Source organism: Protopterus annectens, chromosome 13.part0 (assembly GCF_019279795.1).
Source record: "Protopterus annectens isolate FY-2018-M chromosome 13.part0, PAN1.0, whole genome shotgun sequence".
Taxonomy (NCBI): domain Eukaryota; kingdom Metazoa; phylum Chordata; order Ceratodontiformes; family Protopteridae; genus Protopterus; species Protopterus annectens.
This window is the reverse complement of record NC_056747.1, coordinates 724,480,043-724,501,659: the sequence shown is the minus strand read 5'-3', so window position 1 is coordinate 724,501,659 and position 21,617 is coordinate 724,480,043. Positions and strand designations below refer to the sequence as shown.

The 21,617-nt window shown below is 36.9% G+C and overlaps 1 protein-coding gene across 2 annotated transcripts in view; it reads right to left on the bottom strand.

Annotated features, from left to right (window-relative positions):
- Nucleotides 1–21,617, bottom strand: part of SGSM2 (small G protein signaling modulator 2) — a 1,814,022-nt gene that overhangs the window by 84,986 nt on the left and 1,707,419 nt on the right. For both annotated transcript variants that reach the window (XM_044054411.1, XM_044054410.1), the window contains 2 exons: nucleotides 1,730–1,812; nucleotides 35–144 (listed from right to left, as the gene is read on the bottom strand). In XM_044054411.1, coding sequence (XP_043910346.1) covers nucleotides 35–144; nucleotides 1,730–1,812 — 193 coding nt within the window. The remainder of the gene's footprint in view (nucleotides 1–34; nucleotides 145–1,729; nucleotides 1,813–21,617) is intronic.

The window sequence follows — 21,617 nt, the reverse complement described above, 5'->3', positions numbered from 1 at the left end:
AGCCGCATAGTAAGATAAATGCCTTCCATTTTACCTGTATAAGAGATCGCATGTTTGCAAAATGTGTATCCATGGCTCCTCCATTTGGAAAGTTTTGACTCATTCGTTTCATCAGTTGGGAAAAGCAACTATAGGCCAATGGCTCTAAAAGCAAAGAAAACTAAAAATCAGCATAACACTGTTCAATTTAAGCATCATCTAGTAAATACCTGGCAATTCCCAAACCCTGAAAAGGATTTTTTTTAAACTTTACTTTCAGTAACTAAAGCCAGATGATAAACATGACTTGCTCTTGTCCGCACAGAATTCAAAGGCACTCTACAACTATTTTACCCTAAACAACTATGTAGGATAAGCCATGAGTAACCATGCCTAGCAGCAGATTTTCCCAGACATAAATGATCAATGTTCAGTATTAAACCTTTATAATCAAAGGAATATTATTAGCCACCACAATTATGTGGGTATTGGGAAGCTGACCATGCAACTTGGTTTGGCAAACATCCCTATTGCTGAAGGGCTAACCAAGGCACATGAAGGAGCAAATGTTCTCTTGATCACTTCTGCTTTGTGAAGGTGCAAATCTCCTTTGCAGTGCCTCCTTGACAGTATGTGTGTGCGTTTGTGTGAGGTTGTGGGAACATGTGCTTATGAGAAGCTGCCCCGATGGCTGTCTGACATTACAGTACAAATATGTGTCGTATATTCTTTACCCTTTTGGGAGTGTAGCAATGTCTTGCTTTTAACATGTTTGATTTTTTTTTTCACAATATGCATGTTTCATGAAACTGTTTAATTTTGAAAATGTGTGCCTTGATCACCCAGAGCCACAAAACACACTGTTGTTTAGATACCTTGGATAGAGATAACTGAGCACTGTTTCATAAGGTTGACTTGTTCAGACTAGGTCCTGTGCACTACCACTTCTTAAAGCAGGTAGCTTGTTTTTTTCTGGGATAAGGCACTGTATAGTTCATCCCCTTTATAATTGTGCCATGGAGAAAGCTCCCGGCAGTTGTATAATGTCTGACTACATGTATCAGTATGGACGTAAAGAATACTGCATCAGAACAGGAACTTAAACATTGACAAAAGGTCTGCAGCTGCTGTTGGCATGATACCTTGGACATTCTAACTGCATATTACAACAATTGTCTTCTGAAATTTGTTGCAAACTGGAAGAGCTCACAAGGTAAACAAGCTGATAACATGTGAACAGGGCCAGTGATTAAGTGCTTGACAAGAAGAAAAGGGAGTCTTGACAAGACTGTCTTTTATAGCAGCCCAATTACTGAACTTCTGAATATGGTTTACTGGCTAGGGTTTTAATGGTCTGTAGACTTACAGTCTAGCACTTACCTATGAACTTATGAATAAAAAAATGCCTAGCAAAATGATATGCATTGAAGAACTACTGAATTGTGACATACTTATTTCTTAGGGGTACTAAAACACAATGTAAAGTAGGATAACTTCCAAGTTGCATTCTGTGACAGGCAATTTAATGTACCAGATACAAAAAAATGTTAACAAATTGTAGATTTAAGAACTTTAGTTGACAACTAGAAAAAAGTCTATAAACTCAGTTCCTGTTGTAAATGTATAGGAAGATGATTCCTGTATATTCCAGCCCATTTTCTTTAGTTCTGGAGCTTGGTTGTTGAGGAACTGAACATGAGCAAATATTTCAAAGAGAAGGAAGTAAACAAAGAAAAAAAAAACAACTTACCATTGTCTAGGACGACCATCAAAGGGGCTAAAAGGTCACACATCCCCTGAACATATCCAACATCTAGATGCTCCCAGACATAGCTGCAAATCACAAAAACTTTCTAGTTAATTGGTATCTTAAGAATCCAGTGAATAAAACATTACATTCTTGTTTGCAAACATAAACCTAAAACAATTAAAGCTACTTTGAAAATCGGTGAACTGCAGTACTCTACAAAGGCATACCAGTGGAATAGACTTTAGGTATAGCTTTAGCAAATATTTCTATAGTTCATCTTTAAGCTGCACTGTGACTGGCAAAGACAAGGGAACTGCATTCTCTTACAGCATAGACATGAGGATCCTTACTTGGGAGTTACGTAGTGTAATCAGCAGGAAGTAACTGGAAAACTATGCACAATGAGGAAACACCAGGAATATCATCTCATACTACAGAAGAACTAAAAACAGCACGAGGCTGTCAGCTGCCTTACTTTGCAGCAAGTCAGAATGGCACTTGAAGTATGCACATAACCTGAACAACGGTAATGAAACAGTCTGCATCTGTGTCACCAAAGCAGAATCTAAACCGCTTAGAAATAAAAAAAAATCTGAACAGGTGCTTGTGTGTGTATATGTGCTGCTGCTGTGCATCAAAAACCGTGTCACATTTACTGTGTTTTACTAGCAAATACATAAACAGATAAAATCTGACTTCTCCCATGACCTGCAATGCACACACCAAATACCACAATTTCAGGTAAAAGAGGATTGTCCTAAAAGGCATTTACAAACATGTTATGCAATGTAGTTATCCTTGTCACTCATTCAGGCATTATTAAACATATGAATAGCGAAACAGGTGTTTGAAGTTTTGCACCTAAATACATGAACTACTTAAGTGTACACATCAAAGAAGGAATGTGTTTTGATAATGTTGCGAAATCTAATTTGTAACAAAGCTTCTGCTATAAATTACATTGTCTCTGTAATAAACATTGGCTTGTAAACTCTAATGTAACTTAACATTTTAAACTGCAGCTGCTGTGGTCATTTTTTTCCCTCAAACAAGTGAAAAAAATCAAGGCATTTTTGTCTGGTCTGATGTTTGCTACCATAAACTGGATGGGATTCACCAAACAGATGGGTGCAACAGAGCTACATGTGGTAGTCCAAGGCTCTTCCACTGCTCATGCCTTATATCCTGGACTCTGCTACTAGAATTGTATCAATCAACTTCTAAACCACTGTAACTCAGACACCCTACACCAAATGCGATGTGTAGCAAGTGAAAAAACATGATACAACTCCAGGAGCAAAGACCAACACATAAGGCTTGAGCAAAGCAGAAGGTACAACTTCATATCAGCTTCAAAATGCTAAGCAGACCAACTACAAGTCCTCACTATGTCAGAGACAAGAAGGCACTCCTAAGCAAGCAAGCATAGCAAAAAGACAACTTACAGGCAAAACCCTTCCACCATATTTGCAGGTCAAATGCAGAACAGCAGAGATTAGACAATGGTAGCTCAAAGGGAACCACTCACAATGTGCCAGACTTGATGAAGGGAATTATAACAAAGAAGATAAGATCTGAGGAAGAGGAAGAAGGTGGACAGCATTGTGGGAAATCATCTTTATGACAGTCAAAATAGCAGCACTTCCCAAAAACAGGGTAATCAACTAAAAAATAGGAAAACACGATCACTGCTTCAAGACACCAGCAACCACACCAAGCCTTGGAAGTAAATCTTTTAATTCACCGACTAAGCGCTTTCACCAAATAATTGGCTTCCTCAGAGTCAGTGTTACACAAAAAACACACACCTTTTATAGTTTAGTCTTAGTAACATCACCTCATAATTCAATTAATTAGTTCCAATTAAACAATTGTAACAAATAACTATTGTTGTTGAATCAACACTTTCTTGTCAACAAATCAATCTTACACACAAATATGTAAATAATTACAATAACTTTGCACACAATTTTAAAAAACCTTTAAACAATTTAACTTAAAAGATGTATGTACAAATAATCCTTAATGTACTTAACCATTTTTTAAAAACATAAACCAACTATATAATACTAGCCTTGAATTTCAAAACTGGTTTTAAAGAAATATAATCATTAATACCAGGTTGTCTTGTGGCATTTAATCTCAACTGCCACTTTGTTTCTAATAGGGCTACCCTATTATTGATATCCCCTCCCTGCTCTAAAAATACTCTATCTATAATAAAGAATAAAAACTTCTTAAACTCCTTACAGTTCGCACTGTGAATATAAAGTGCATTATGTGAGTCCTTATTCTTAATCGCTCTCACATTTTCAGTAATCCTTTCACGTAATTTACGAGTGGTCATACCTATGTAAAATGCTTCGCAGGTTGAACATAAGGCCACATATACCAAGTTCTTGGTATTGCAATTACACTTCCCCGGGCAAGGTAAAGTCTGCCCCCACCCTTTTACACACACATATGATCCTTCTGCTATATACCTGCACTTTATATTCACAGTGCGAACTGTAAGGAGTTTAAGAAGTTTTTAGAGAGGTCCAGGATAGGACGCCAGGAGCTGTCTTTTCTGGGTACCAGGAAAAGTCTTGAGTAAAGGCCTTGTCCCCTTTCTTCTGCTGGGACAGGTTGAATAGCCCTGATACTAAGAAGGGAGAGAACCTGCTGTTGAGCCTCTGCCCACTGATTTGGGGTAGGTCTGGCCAACTGTTTGGGGTTGGTAAGGTGTGGAAGTGGAATCTGTATTCTTGGAAGACTACATTTAAAACCCATTTGTCCTGGGTAATGATTTCCCAGTTTTTTGCATGCAGGGCGATCTTTCCCCCTAAGGGAGCAGGAAGTTGAACAGGGCTTGGAAGGGTTAAGGTTAAGTCATTGTGACATTTTTGCATAAGGGGAGTCTTACTACTTCCAGCTTTGGAAGTGGGAGCCCCCCACTGCTTAGGTCTGTGTGTACCCTGAGACTGTAGCCTAGGTGGTCTGCTGTTCCTGGGTTTGGGCTGAGAAAGTCTGGAAGAGACTGGAAAAAAGCAATTCTTAGAAGGCCAATGCCTACTAAATCTGGGAGGCTGTACTTGCAGGAAATCTTTAACAGTTTGCATAGATTTAGCTTTTCCTCCATCCTTTTACAGACTTCTTCTGCTTTGTTGCCAAACAGATGGTCTTGGTTTAAGGGAGCATCCAGTAATTTAGATTTAACATGATCTGGCAAGTTTTGCTCCTTAAGCCAAGCATGCCTTCTAAGTACAGACCCAGTGACAGCAGCCCTGCAAGATGCTTCTACAGAATCAAAACCACATTGCAAAGTATGTTTACCAACTTGTTCAGCAGAATGCATTAAATCTTGTAATTCTTTATGTTCAGCACAGTCGGGAATCAACATCATTTTCTGTTTAAGAAGTCCCATAATATGCTGCTATTACTTTAACATATGAAACTGGCAGTTTAAGGCCCTACTGGCCAAAGTAGCAGAAGTGTATACCTTCTTACCCCATCTGTCCAAAGCCCTGGAATCTCTATCTGAGGGGGTAGGGTTTTTAGTAGTAGTAGCCTTAATGCCTTTTGGTTCTTGGGAAATGGTCTCTGGATCCGCAGTAGGATTTTTGAAGAGAAACTTGTGAGAGTCAGGTACTCTGTAATACCTGTCAGGTTTTCTGGGAGTTGGAGGTAGAGAGTCTGGGGCCAGGCTAGATTCCAAGAAGGCATCATCTCCAATGTCCAGAACAGGAGGAGTAGCTAAAGGCTTGTGTTGAGGGAGGAGAAAATTCCCTAAACCTCTTTTTGGAGTCAGAGTAATCATGGCCTTCTCAGCAGAAATGCTCCCTACGAGAGTGCAAGGTTTCACGAAAAGAAAAATCTTCTTGAGGGGAAGCAGAGGGAATGGAATCCTCTGCATCAGAATCCTTATAGTAGACAAGGGCAAATCCTGGTAAACAGAAGAAACAGAAATTTCAGAATCCTGATCAGAAGAATCAGAAGGAAAATCAGTTCTAGGTCTCTTAGAGGGGGGGAAGGCTGACATTCCCTAATTAAAGTAATAAGGTCTTCAGCCATTCTTATCATTTGATTTTAGGCATATGGGCCTGACCATATGGTTTGGACATCGGTTTTCTAGGCGTGGGTCAAGTTTTAGGCCTTGAAGAAGATGGCGTTGGTTTGAAATGCAAGTCTGTAGGCCTGAATACACCCTCAGAAGCTGGTACCTGCACAGCGGCTTTGGACCCATCCAAGGTAGAGACATCCACAGGTTCCATAGTCGAAGAAGCATCTCGCGACATACCGGGCTCCGAAAGGGTCTCAGCAGAGGCCTGCAAATCTGAAGTAGCGGCTATCAGGGGCTGCGAAAGCACCTCACTGAGTACCGGCGAACTGGTGACTAGCTTAACGAAAGCGTCGTTGGCAGTTTTGGACCTATGCGGTCTGTCTCTGTCTATGTTTTTTTGGAATATCAGTAGTCGGATGGCTTACCGAAACCATTTCTGGATAGTTAAAAAAGAGTACCAAAATAATTTGCTGAAAAAATAGCCAGATGACGAATAGTTCAGGGGTTGAATAAGGCACAAAACCGACAGCAAGGGATGTCGTGGTCTGGGCCTAAGCAAGGAATACAGTACGAATGAAAATCTTTATGAGGTATTTGCTTTCCACAGGTAATACAATTGTTAACTTTTACTGACATTGGTTTAAGAGCAAGAAAAAGGATCCCCAATGGGGTACTTAGCATTTTTGAAGACTTCGGTTCTGAAACTCGGAAACAAAAATTTCAGGAGTTGGCCGACCGGCACTTGCGAACTGCTTCTGCTTCGGGCATCGTGCAGCAAGAAAGATTGATGTAATGCCATCCACTGCATGTTTTATACCCCTGACGACCTGATGTCATGAGGAGACAGCATCCGATGCAGGAATCCAAGACACTGGTATTCAGGCCATCTGAGTGCTATCTGCAGGCAGGTAACTCAAATGTAATGACGGCAACAGTAAAACACTAAGAACATCTACATAGAAGCCTCACATGCATCCACCTCTGGAAACAAAAAATGTACTGCTGTTACCAGATGAGGCAAAATGCAGAAAGATCTCGAAACAAATCCTGGCACAGTACATAAAAAAGAAAAGAGCCATGGTTAAGAAATGTCCTATCTACCAGTACGGCTTGCTGCCACCTTGTCTCCAATAACAATACAGCCAAGGACAGACTTGAAGAGGCATATTGGCATAGGGACTTCAACACTGTGCGTAATACTGGGGTCTATGTTAAATCAGCGAATGCTTAAAAAAGTGAATGCTGATTTATCGACCATCTTTAAGCGAAAGCTTAAAATCCCAAACACTCAGAGCAGCGATTTTTTTCCAAGGGAAAAAAAATCGCTGTTCCACAAAAAAAAAAAATAAAAAAATAAAAAACCTTCAAAACAATAAATAAAGTGGGGGCTGTGCACCCCAAACTCCCCTACTTAAATATACCAACTCCGAGATCGCACCACAGTGGAAGAAATGGCAGTGTCCCGAAAACGTCCCAGCGTTTTTTTCCATGGGAAAAAAAAAAATCACTGTTCTGAGTGTTCGGGATTTTCAGCTTTCGCTTAAAGAGGGTTGAAAAATCAGCGTTCGCTTTTTTTATAAAGACCCACTGTCAGCTATGTATATGCTTATCTTGTACAGCTCATTTGAAAATGTAAGTCTAGTCTCGCCATACAAAGCTAGCGCAACCTGTAGTTCTATGTGACAGGCAGAAGTTCTCCTCAGCTATAATACTGGCCAGACTGACATATGCAACAGTTACTGTGACACTAGTTATCAGGGCATGACTGGGGAAAGAGCAGCACTTGACCTGCAGTAGGGCTGCATACAACTGGGGGACCACAGTGAACCAGGCATCAGTCGGCAACTCTGATATAACAAGCTGAATTTGAGACCCTCAGAATATAGTGATAATCACTGTCCAAATGGTGGTTAGGGTGGCTTTACCCACATTTGGCACAGTTTACCCATTGGGAGAAGCCTAAGACAATACATTAAATTACAAGTGGATAAAATCCAACTTCACCAGTGGCTGGATGGTGATTACTGCAAATCCTATCCTACACCAGAATTACAAGTAAGATTTGTCTTTCCTTTTTAAACCAAGTCTGTTGAGTAACACACACTTTGTGGAGAAGTCTTCTTATACTGAAATTATTTAGTGAAGATGTCTTCCTAATGATCTACATATGCACACACTCATGTAAGTGTACATAAGAACAATGGTAGTTTCTGCACTGAGAATGTGGCACAGAAATCTTTTTAATTTTTTTAATAATGTCCAAGCAGAGACAGACCTAGCACATGTCTTCCTAAGCAGCTGCCTTGGGCTTGGTGCTGGCTGGGGGGCCCAAATGGTGCTGCCAGCCTCATCATTCAGCCAATGTCATCATAAAATTTGTCTGTGGGGTCTTGAGCGTGACTATGTGATGCACAATCATAGTAGCCGAGTTCCACGATAGTGCATTAATAGTGTAAATAAATTAAAAATGTGCCCAGTCCTCATCCCCAGCTCCCATAAATTGTCACTAGCTAACCTGTCACCTGCTGCACTACACTACAAGCACATTTTGATCTTTGTCATTTTTCCATACTAGGGGCAGGAAAGGCAGCCAGTGTACAGCGTACTCCATTTCTGCCTTTTTTCTTTTTTAAAAGACATTTTCCAGTTATTTTTTCAGTGTTTGTTCTCTGCTCTTTCACTTTCAATTATGCAAAACTAAAATAGCTCTTTGGTTTTCACTGGGTTGAACAGTGGAATTGCTGCACATTCGACATCCTTCAGCCCTCTAACTGTAGTCAAAAAACAACCTGCGTACTTATCTCGCTTCATGTGGCTGCTCATTGCTGAATGGCCTCCGAAGGAGAAAAGGAAATTAAGTCATCTCATTTCTTCATTCTGAAGTTAAGTACAGACATGCATTCTATAATAATAGCAACAGGAACACGCACTGATCATTTCTGGTAATCTTGGATTGTGAATTCACTTGCTAGTAGCATGCCGTAACACATGCAAACTCACTCACTCTGCTGTACTTTACCTACTGATTTTAATAAAGTAGAAGTATTTACCACTGCACTTAAAGCAGAGGTATCAAGTTAATGCAGATGTTTTTATTCACTTTACCACTACACGTGTTTAACATTATATTATCTCTTACTGTATGATCCAACTTATGTATACTTGATTTTAACAAATGCAAACATCAAAGTAATGCAACTCTTTCTACTTAGTTTGAGGACAGGTCTTATGTTAACCAGCTTACATAAATTTTTCAAATAAAATTGATAAAATAGTTTAGTTTGCCACTACAATAGTTTAATATTCTGTTCTTATTCATTCTATTATACACTTCATACAAATCTCCCACAGAATCATCTAAGAAAATACAAGGCAACTGGGCCCAGTGGCTATTTCCATCTAGCCAACATCCACCCTTACACCTTTCCTTCTTGTTGTGTCTTTCGGCTTTTCCCGGTTAGGGGTCGCCACAGCGGAACTCCGGTCCGCTAATGACTGGTAGTTGATTTTTACATGCCAAGTTACCAGCCCTGATGCACAACCTTCAACGAAGGTACGCCCATTCACGCATGTCTCCACGCAGAATACGCTCTAGCTGAGAATCGAACCGGACAGCGTCTTACTGTTTTAGTTAGGAACCTCTGGGGTCTTCCCAGTTAGATACATTCCAAAGGGGAATTGTATATGATATGCAGAACATACAGCAGTAAGAACTACCTTGGACCTAGATGAGAGACTGTTTACTATTAGCTGTACCAAGTAAAATGATTTCTTAATCACTACTGCAACATGATGGAAAAGGCAAGGGAATTATCTACTCATGTTCCAAGGTCTCTTATCATACTTTCATTTTGAAGCAGGGTATTGTCAATACTTTAAGAAAGCTGGAAGAATTGTTTACCAAATGTAATGATACTGCACTTTTTTAACATTTAATTTGTTTTTTGAGCACCAATTGTTGACAAATCCAATTGGAGCTTCTGTGTTTCAGAGGGGAGCTTGAGGATGATTCCAAGTCTGTAGTAATCTGCATACCTGGTTAGCCAGAGATCCCCATTTTTAATTTGGAGATGTGTGAAGTAGATGCTAAACAGTAGAGGTCCTAGCACAAAACTCTGAGGAACACCACTGGTTACCTTCCTTTTTACTGAGGATGCAGCTGCCATCTACACTTCATGAGTTCTCTCCCTTAACCAATTTGCTATCTACCTACAGTATGTAGGGGTACATTTGGACCTCATTCACCTTGTTTATTATGTTAGCATGTGATATGGTGTCAAAAGCCTTAGTCAAGTTAAGGTATGCTGCATGGACAGCATGTCTACTGCGTACAGCTTGTGTTACTTTCTCAAAGAAGTTGACCAGATTCATTAGGAAGGTTTCACCCTTAGCAAAACCAATCTGTATGGAATCAAGTCTTATATGATTTTTGAAATGACAGTTCAGTTATAATATGTTGCATGATTTTGCTAATGAGACTAGTCACGCTAATGGATCTGTAGTTTTTGAGGTCAATGGTGGGTCCACCTTTGTGAAAAAGCATCACAACAGCTGTGTACTACACTTTGAGAGCAAAACCTATGGCTAAGCTCAGTTTGAATAGCTTTAGGAGTGGGTCTGTATTGCGTACTGTTTGTTAGGCAATTGGGTGTATTATCAGACTCCATGGATGATGTATTTTTCATTTTGGACAGTATCTTTAGCAAGTGTCCTTTTGGTTATGATGTCGGGGGGGGGGGGGCTGAGATTGTGTGGGATATGTTTGCTTTGTATAGTTTTCCAGTGGTGAAATTTGCACTGAATTTGTTTGCTAGTATGTTGGCTATATTTACTGGATTAGAGCAGTTACTGCCATTTTGGATAAATTCTGAGCACTGCTGAGTGTTATTCCTTAGTTTCCAGACATAGCTAAAGAATTTGTAATTGTCTTTAGCTTCTGATACTAGTTGAAGTTCATGGGATGCCTTCATTTTCTTGATCATATTTTTTAGCTATTTGTTAGCTTTTTAATGTTAACTTTGAGTTTTTATGTTTTGCTGTATAATTAGAGAAGCTTTTATATTGTACTTCTGAACATGTCCCTGAATTGTTTGGGTCGAAAGTGCTAAGTTATTAAAGATTTTGACATTTTTGTGGTGGTCTGGTGTCAAGTTTGATTTTCTACTTTTTTATTTTTTCTTGTTTTTCTGTGTGTAGAGTTTCCTTGTATAACTTTTTGCTGTGTCCGTACCTTGGGTAATACAGTTAAACCTGAATTTAGAGACTTCATTATAGAACTGTAGAAGTTTTTTATGTTTGAAGTCTGCAATATTTGGATCTGTTTAGAGATTTTGAAGGAAAAAAATTAACAGCTTTTGATCAGATTTAGGTGGGAAGGGAGTACAAGGGGATAACTGGTATAGATGCCATGTCAGTAAGGACCAAGTCAAGAGTATTTTGTCCTCTAGTGAGTTCCTTGACAATTTGGTGCAGGGAGTTTTGTTTATGAAATCAAATAATTGTTAGGTGTAACCTACAGTTGAGGTACAGGTATCCCAGTTTATCATCTGGTAGTTAAAGTCTCCTAGTATAACGGAATTGTTGATGTGAAGTTCATACAGTGTATTTAGTAACCTACTATGTTTTTGGGATTATGAGTTTCACAGTCTTCTATCTCCAAAATGTGGAACGCTGTACCTCTTATAATATGGGACCAATGGGCAAACTGCGGAACATATGCTAACAACTTCAGTTAGGAAGCTCACAACTTTTTCAGTAAACGCTTCCTCATTCTTCCCTAAACTTTCTTTTAAAGAGTTAATAAAGATTCATTATTATACACCAGGGACATTTGTTTAAATATTTCTTAATGAATGTGTGACAGACTTTCTAAATATGTGGAGTAATTTGTAATGTTCCTCATAATAAGGTACAATATAGAATTATAACTTTATTTTCTTAGTAGTACAGAATCCACAGGAGTCACCACACGAATAAACTCAATGAATATAAAATCTTCTTTATTTGAAATAAGGAACACAAGCGCTTTCACGTAGCTATACTACGCTTCTTCAGGTGTATTAAAGCTATAAAAACAAAGTGCTTATATATAAAACTTTTTGGCGCGCAGACCAAGAAATTAAACAATAATGAGATAATTACTATCTCCTTTGCATTTCCTCAGTGCGCTTATTAAAGAAACAATGTTAAGAACTAAGAAATAGTGGCTGTTGCCAAACAACGTTAAATAAATCAACAAAATATATCCTTCTGTTGCTAAATATACAAACAATATTATAATATACTAAGCAACTGTCACAAGACTCTCTATAATACTGTAAAAACATTGCATATAAAACAGAACATGATCAAACCATTTTCCGATTAAAAAAATGAACCGTAAACATGGTCTCCGGACTATCTAAAATCACAACTCGTCTCATCTTAACAGCTTAAATAGCATTACATGAATACAATGCATGGAACTGTCTTGTAGTCAAAAATAACCCAGGATATGTACATAATCCAGTGAGACAGAGAATATTACAGCTGTTAAAATCAGCTTGCTCACCTCTAGTTTATGTAAACATGAAATATTAATAAGTCATATAAATATAAGCCTGTTCATACAGACACTTCTCTTGTTGGCACGACAATATATATATCCAAGGATCTCAGAACCTCATTGTTTACGCTAATATTCAAAAGCCTTGGAAACCTAACTGTGACGTCAGGATGAGGGCACTGAGGGATAGAGTAAAAGATGAGACCGTTTATCAAAAAATACTCTATCTCCACGGGCATACGCCCATGGGACGAACTTTACCAAGAAACCATTCAGCCCGTCTAAAACTAAAAAATCCTTTATCTAAAAATATTACTGCTAAAACATTACATAGAGTCCATGGACTTCAGATTCCTGTATAGAAACCAGATCAAAATAGTGAAGATACGAAACAAACAAAAAATCCAAATACTGTGTGTACTCAGACTTATAAACGTGCTTTCACAATATTAAAAAACGATCCAATTTAAATATTCTGTGTAAGAATCATTTAATATAAAACTATGTAAAGAGGGAAGGAAATGCCTCTGTATACAATGAAAACAAAGAAATTGTGTCATTCTGAAGTACAGAATAAATAGGCTCGAAACGGCAATAAGTGTCGAAATTAATATAAAGAAAACAAAAATAAGCAAATGCGCTGTGAGATGGCAAAAAGGCAGTGAATACCTGATTACCATATAAACAACATTGCAAAAGCAGTATTTATTAATGCCTCTCAATTATATCATATTTGTAGCAGAGTTAAAAACATGTATTCCCAAAAAAATGATGACCGGAAGTAAAAAGCTAATTTGGCCACGATCAAAACAAGGTGCTATTAGTGCCATGATATATATGTCTACGTTTAGGGTCATAATCCTGTAAAGTCATACAATCTGCTGTGAGAGCCTGGGCAGATGTAGAGGCAAATAAACAACAATAAAAGATTCAGTCAAAAATGCTGGATCTTACTATAGTGCAAAGATAAAGGGGAAGCTTAAAAACAACAGCTGTATTACCATTTTAACTTAAAAATAACCAACGGATACAACTGGAATCATTAAGTACAATATATCAAAACTTGAATCATGAAAAAAAGAGAAAAAAGTATGGCTGTAAAAATATGTATATGTTTAAACAAGGTGTGTGTTTAAGAAAAACACGCAAAACTTGTATATAAAACATAGAAATTGGCAACAGATTTTTAATTATTATATATGAATAAGTCAAAAAATATATATATGTGAGTGTAGAACAAATTGTGTTATTAATGATGGTGCTAATAAATTTGGGCTATTCCTTTCTCAGATCACATGAGATTGGGGGTGAAAAAACTTGAGATGTAAAACAAGTATCTATCCAGGTGTTGTATAGTGTGTGTAAACATCACAACTTTCTATTATTGAGAACCGGTTTAACAGATACAAACTGGTTGATACCAGGATATATATGAGCTTTTAATGTAAATATCCATTTGAGTTCTCTAATAGCCAACTCGTTGATATTATCACCTTCCCTATTATTGATGGCCAATATCTCCAGGACCCTGAAACTAAACCTGTGTGTTTTTTGTTCAACAATATGCTTAGCTAGAGCATTACTTTCATTTCCTTTCTTAATATCGTAATAGTGATTATAAATCCTGTCACGGAGTCTCCTCTTCGTAAGGCCTACATAAAAAGCTTCACAAAGATCACACGTTGTTAAATAGATTAGATTTATACTATTACAATCACTATGGAAACTTGGTACAAAAGTGAAAAACCCTTCAGGATGTGAAAAGCTGACATTCTTGGATATATACAGACACATATGACATCGTCCACAAGGAAAGGTGCCATGTAGGTCACTATTCCTATTGTTTAATGGAAAAACCTTTTCTAAGCATAATAATTGTTTCAAGTTATGACAGGTCTTATAACAAAACCTAGGAAAATCACCCACAATTGTTCTGGTGAAGGGATCCATAATCAGAACATTCCAATTCCTAATAATGATTTTATTAAGGTTGACAACATCACTGGTGTATTTAGTGACGTAACTCAATTTGTCAGTAAACTTATCTCTATTCATTGTGTGAATTAAAGGAAAATTCCTATCAGAATCAACTTTATCTTGCATATTGTTCATTTCCAGAAAAACTTTCTGTTTACATTCAGTTATTAGCTTGAGAGGATAACCTCTTTCTCTGAACATGACTTCTAATTTATTAAGTTCTGAACATAAGATATTCTTATCACTACATACTCTACATATTCTATACATTTGACTTAATATAATCCCTTTGAAAGTAAACCTGGGGTGCATACTTTCAAAATGTAAAAGTGTGTTTCTCCAGGTGGGTTTCCTATATAAAGAAGTGTCAATCTTGTTGCCACTCAATTCCAGTGTCAAATCTAAGAAATGTATCCGATGAGGAGATATTTCAGCTGTAAACCTTAAAAAGGTGGTGGTGGCCTCTAATTCCTGAATGAAATTCAAGCATTCCACTTCTGTGCCTTCCCATAAAAAAAGAACATCGTCAACAAATCTCTTGTACATTCTTATTTTGCTAAAACCTACATGTTTAAACAAATGATTAAGCTCCCAGTTATGGACTACAAGATTAGCGTAACTATTTGCACAGGGGGTGCCCATGGCAACCCCCCACTTTTGCAAATAAAAATGATCCTGATACAAAAAAACATTGTTGTTGAGTATCAATTCAAGTAAAAAATTAATCAAAATTTGTCTATTATTGCTATAAGCTGAGTTAGTAATTAGGATCTCTCTAATGGCTTGAAGCCCCGGATCATTGGGAATACATGTGAAAAGATTCTTAATGTCCATGGTTACTAATAGCAGATCTGTTCCCACTCTGTCTAATTCAAATCCTCTTAGAAACTCAATAAGTTGATATGAGTCTCTTAGAATAATTGAGATGTCATCTACCAAGGGTCGTAGTAGTCCTTCCACAAAGGATGAAATAGTAGAGGTTATCCATCGTTCACTAGAGACTATTGGTCTCATTGGTACAGGCTTGATATCTTTATGTATTTTAGGCAGACCTTTGATTATTGGAATGGTGGGAAATTCTATCAAAAAATATTCATAGAGCTCACAGCTTATCTGGCCACACATCAAAAGGTCATAAAGATCAGTATGTACTGTTTTAATAATTTTATTGACCCTCTCTCTAGTAATCATTTCATAAACCTTATCATCTGTTAATAACTTATTCATGGTGTCAGAATAGTCTGAGGCATTCATAATAACCACTGCCCCACCCTTGTCAGCTGGTTTAACAATGATGTGACTATTATTCTTCAGGGATTGGATAGAGTTTTGTTCATCTTTTGTAACATTAAAGAAACAACATCTTTTCTTATTAGAAGCAAACCATTCATAGAAATCCTTCTCACACATTTTTAAGAAACTTTCTACATTATGTGGCATGAGAGGAATGAAACTGCTTTTAACTCTAAAAAAGTTCTTTAGAACTTTTGTATCTAGAACACTATTATTCCTAAACAAAATTTTCAAGGAGACGTTGCGACAAAACAACCTCAAATCAATTAGAACATCACTCAAAAAACTTGTTTGGGAGGGAATAAAATTAAGACCTTTGTCTAATAAAGAAAGATCTGATTCAGACAAAAAATAATCAGATATATTACATACTAAAGAGTTCAATTTCTTTGTTTCCTTGTATTTGTGTACTTTACTTCGGAGCCTTTTCTTTTCCTCGGCCCTCTGCTGTGCGACCGGCCTCTCCATCCTGGCTGTTGCTTGACTGGGAAAGGTAAAAAACAATTACTAGCAGGGGCTGTATCCTTCGGTTTAGCACCTGCTAGTAGAAATGCTTTAGCTGCCTCTTGATTAGGAGGGGGTGTGCCACTGTCCAAGCTAGCATCATTAATAAATATGGGTGCAAAGCTGTTAGGCATTAATGCTGTATTTGCCATTTTATTAATAGTAGATGGAATAGAAGAAGCTGAAATGGCTTCAGTGCTGGCTGTTACATTTACAGCAGATGAAGAACTGGAAGTGTTATTTTGATTTCCAATATTAGGCATATTCTGTGTGCGTGCATATTCAGTTCTAGGCCATAGAAAGACTTGACCATGAGCAAAGTCATTAGCATCCCTTACAAGTTTTTTGTGCTTAACTTGTTTCAGTCTTTCACTAAATGAATGAACTTGAGTCCATATATTATCCAGTCTGTTAGTAAAGTACTCAGTCTGGAAACGTTCTGTAATAGTTTTATATTGTGAGTCTATTTTGTTCCTTAAATCAACTTCAAGAGGTGAAAAATACTCTAATAACAGATTCATGTAACTGAAGCCCAATTGTATATTGAGGTCTTGCCATTTTCTCAATAAAATGGGATGGCTATCCCCATAAGAAGGCATACAAAAAATGCGCATGCCTCTAGGCACTATTTTAAAATGGATACATGCCTCTAAATGCAGTCTCTGCCATGCTAGTCTTTGTAGCTGGTATAAATCATCTTGAAACAGTTTACATAGTCTATTAAACTCAATAATATTCTCACCATTAGGGGTAGTTGGTAAAACAGTTGCTTGGTTTGTCAATTCCAGAGTCAATAAAGGATTCTCTGTGCAATGCTTGAGGGAGTCCCAAGCCGGTAAAGCAGTTGTCCTCGTCTCTGGACGGAAATCTAACTCAATATCATTATGTTCCATGTGTCAAACCTGCAAACAGCACAGCAGCAAAGGAAAAGTCCAAAAAACTGCTGCAGGAAAACAAAGACTCCCCTTGGAAAAACGTGAAGAACCTAGTAGTACAGAATCCACAGGAGTCACCACACGAATAAACTCAATGAATATAAAATCTTCTTTATTTGAAATAAGGAACACAAGCGCTTTAACGTAGCTATACTACGCTTCTTCAGGTGTATTAAAGCTATAAAAACAAAGTGCTTATATATAAAACTTTTTGGCGCGCAGACCAAGAAATTAAACAATAATGAGATAATTACTATCTCCTTTGCATTTCCTCAGTGCGCTTATTAAAGAAACAATGTTAAGAACTAAGAAATAGTGGCTGTTGCCAAACAACGTTAAATAAATCAACAAAATATATCCTTCTGTTGCTAAATATACAAACAATATTATAATATACTAAGCAACTGTCACAAGACTCTCTATAATACTGTAAAAACATTGCATATAAAACAGAACATGATCAAACCATTTTCCGATTCAAAAAATGAACCATAAACATGGTCTCCGGACTATCTAAAATCACAACTCGTCTCATCTTAACAGCTTAAATAGCATTACATGAATACAATGCATGGAACTGTCTTGTAGTCAAAAATAACCCAGGATATGTACATAATCCAGTGAGACAGAGAATATTACAGCTGTTAAAATCAGCTTGCTCACCTCTAGTTTATGTAAACATGAAATATTAATAAGTCATATAAATATAAGCCTGTTCATACAGACACTTCTCTTGTTGGCACGACAATATATATATCCAAGGATCTCAGAACCTCATTGTTTACGCTAATATTCAAAAGCCTTGGAAACCTAACTGTGACGTCAGGATGAGGGCACTGAGGGATAGAGTAAAAGATGAGACCGTTTATCAAAAAATACTCTATCTCCACGGGCATGCGCCCATGGGACGAACTTTACCAAGAAACCATTCAGCCCGTCTAAAACTAAAAAATCCTTTATCTAAAAATATTACTGCTAAAACATTACATAGAGTCCATGGACTTCAGATTCCTGTATAGAAACCAGATCAAAATAGTGAAGATACGAAACAAACAAAAAATCCAAATACTGTGTGTACTCGGACTTATAAACGTGCTTTCACAATATTAAAAAACGATCCAATTTAAATATTCTGTGTAAGAATCATTTAATATAAAACTATGTAAAGAGGGAAGGAAATGCCTCTGTATACAATGAAAACAAAGAAATTGTGTCATTCTGAAGTACAGAATAAATAGGCTCGAAAACGGCAATAAGTGTCGAAATTAATATAAAGAAAAACAAAAATAAGCAAATGCGCTGTGAGATGGCAAAAAGGCAGTGAATACCTGATTACCATATAAACAACATTGCAAAAGCAGTATTTATTAATGCCTCTCAATTATATCATATTTGTAGCAGAGTTAAAAACATGTATTCCCAAAAAAATGATGACCGGAAGTAAAAAGCTAATTTGGCCACGATCAAAACAAGGTGCTATTAGTGCCATGATATATATGTCTACGTTTAGGGTCATAATCCTGTGAAGTCATACAATCTGCTGTGAGAGCCTGGGCAGATGTAGAGGCAAATAAACAACAATAAAAGATTCAGTCAAAAATGCTGGATCTTACTATAGTGCAAAGATAAAGGGGAAGCTTAAAAACAACAGCTGTATTACCATTTTAACTTAAAAATAACCAACGGATACAACTGGAATCATTAAGTACAATATATCAAAACTTGAATCATGAAAAAAAGAGAAAAAAGTATGGCTGTAAAAATATGTATATGTTTAAACAAGGTGTGTGTTTAAGAAAAACACGCAAAACTTGTATATAAAACATAGAAATTGGCAACAGATTTTTAATTATTATATGAATAAGTCAAAAAAATATATATATGTGAGTGTAGAACAAATTGTGTTAATGATGGTGCTAATAAATTTGGGCTATTCCTTTCTCAGATCACATGAGATTGGGGGTGAAAAAACTTGAGATGTAAAACAAGTATCTATCCAGGTGTTGTATAGTGTGTGTAAACATCACAACTTTCTATTATTGAGAACCGGTTTAACAGATACAAACTGGTTGATACCAGGATATATATGAGCTTTTAATGTAAATATCCATTTGAGTTCTCTAATAGCCAACTCGTTGATATTATCACCTTCCCTATTATTGATGGCCAATATCTCCAAGACCCTGAAACTAAACCTGCGTGTTTTTTGTTCAACAATATGCTTAGCTAGAGCATTACTTTCATTTCCTTTCTTAATATCGTAACAGTGATTATAAATCCTGTCACGGAGTCTCCTCTTCATAAGGCCTACATAAAAAGCTTCACAAAGATCACACGTTGCTAAATAGATTAGATTTATACTATTACAATCACTATGGAAACTTGGTACAAAAGTGAAAAACCCTTCAGGATGTGAAAAGCTGACATTCTTGGATATATACGGACACATATGACATCGTCCACAAGGAAAGGTGCCATGTAGGTCACTATTCCTATTGTTTAATGGAAAAACCTTTTCTAAGCATAATAATTGTTTCAAGTTATGACAGGTCTTATAACAAAACCTAGGAAAATCACCCACAATTGTTCTGGTGAAGGGATCCATAATCAGAACATTCCAATTCCTAATAATGATTTTATTAAGGTTGACAACATCACTGGTGTATTTAGTGACGTAACTCAATTTGTCAGTAAACTTATCTCTATTCATTGTGTGAATTAAAGGAAAATTCCTATCAGAATCAACTTTATCTTGCATATTGTTCATTTCCAGAAAAACTTTCTGTTTACATTCAGTTATTAGCTTGAGGGGATAACCTCTTTCTCTGAACATGACTTCTAATTTATTAAGTTCTGAACATAAGATATTCTTATCACTACATACTCTACATATTCTATACATTTGACTTAATATAATCCCTTTGAAAGTAAACCTGGGGTGCATACTTTCAAAACGTAAAAGTGTGTTTCTCCAGGTGGGTTTCCTATATAAAGAAGTGTCAATCTTGTTGCCACTCAATTCCAGTGTCAAATCTAAGAAATGTATCCGATGAGGAGATATTTCAGCTGTAAACCTTAAAAAGGTGGTGGTGGCCTCTAATTCCTGAATGAAATTCAAGTATTCCACTTCTGTGCCTTCCCATAAAAAAAGAACGTCGTCAACAAATCTCTTGTACATTCTTATTTTGCTAAAACCTACATGTTTAAACAAATGATTAAGCTCCCAGTTATGGACTACAAGATTAGCGTAACTATTTGCACAGGGGGTGCCCATGGCAACCCCCCACTTTTGCAAATAAAAATGATCCTGATACAAAAAAACATTGTTGTTGAGTATCAATTCAAGTAAAAAATTAATCAAAATTTGTCTATTATTGCTATAAGCTGAGTTAGTAATTAGGATCTCTCTAATGGCTTGAAGCCCCGGATCATTGGGAATACATGTGAAAAGATTCTTAACGTCCATGGTTACTAATAGCAGATCTGTTCCCACTCTGTCTAATTCAAATCCTCTTAGAAACTCAATAAGTTGATATGAGTCTCTTAGAATAATTGAGATGTCATCTACCAAGGGTTGTAGTAGTCCTTCCACAAAGGATGAAATAGTAGAGGTTATCCATCGTTCACTAGAGACTATTGGTCTCATTGGTACAGGCTTGATATCTTTATGTATTTTAGGCAGACCTTTGATTATTGGAATGGTGGGAAATTCTATCAAAAAATATTCATAGAGCTCACAGCTTATCTGGCCACACATCAAAAGGTCATAAAGATCAGTATGTACTGTTTTAATAATTTTATTGACCCTCTCTCTAGTAATCATTTCATAAACCTTATCATCTGTTAATAACTTATTCATGGTGTCAGAATAGTCTGAGGCATTCATAATAACCACTGCCCCACCCTTGTCAGCTGGTTTAACAATGATGTGACTATTATTCTTCAGGGATTGGATAGAGTTTTGTTCATATTTTGTAACATTAAAGAAACAACATCTTTTCTTATTAGAAGCAAACCATTCATAGAAATCCTTCTCACACATTTTTAAGAAACTTTCTACATTATGTGGCATGAGAGGAATGAAACTGCTTTTAACTCTAAAAACGTTCTTTAGAACTTTTGTATCTAGAACACTATTATTCCTAAACAAAATTTTCAAGGAGACATTGCGACAAAACAACCTCAAATCAATTAGAACATCACTCAAAAAACTTGTTTGGGAGGGAATAAAATTAAGACCTTTGTCTAATAAAGAAAGATCTGATTCAGACAAAAAATAATCAGATATATTACATACTAAAGAGTTCAATTTCTTTGTTTCCTTGTATTTGTGTACTTTTCTTCGGAGCCTTTTCTTTTCCTCGGCCCTCTGCTGTGCGACCGGCCTCTCCATCCTGGCTGTTGCTTGACTGGGAAAGGTAAAAAAACAATTACTAGCAGGGGCTGTATCCTTCGGTTTAGCACCTGCTAGTAGAAATGCTTTAGCTGCCTCTTGATTAGGAGGGGGTGTGCCACTGTCCAAGCTAGCATCATTAATAAATATGGGTGCAAAGCTGTTAGGCATTAATGCTGTATTTGCCATTTTATTAATAG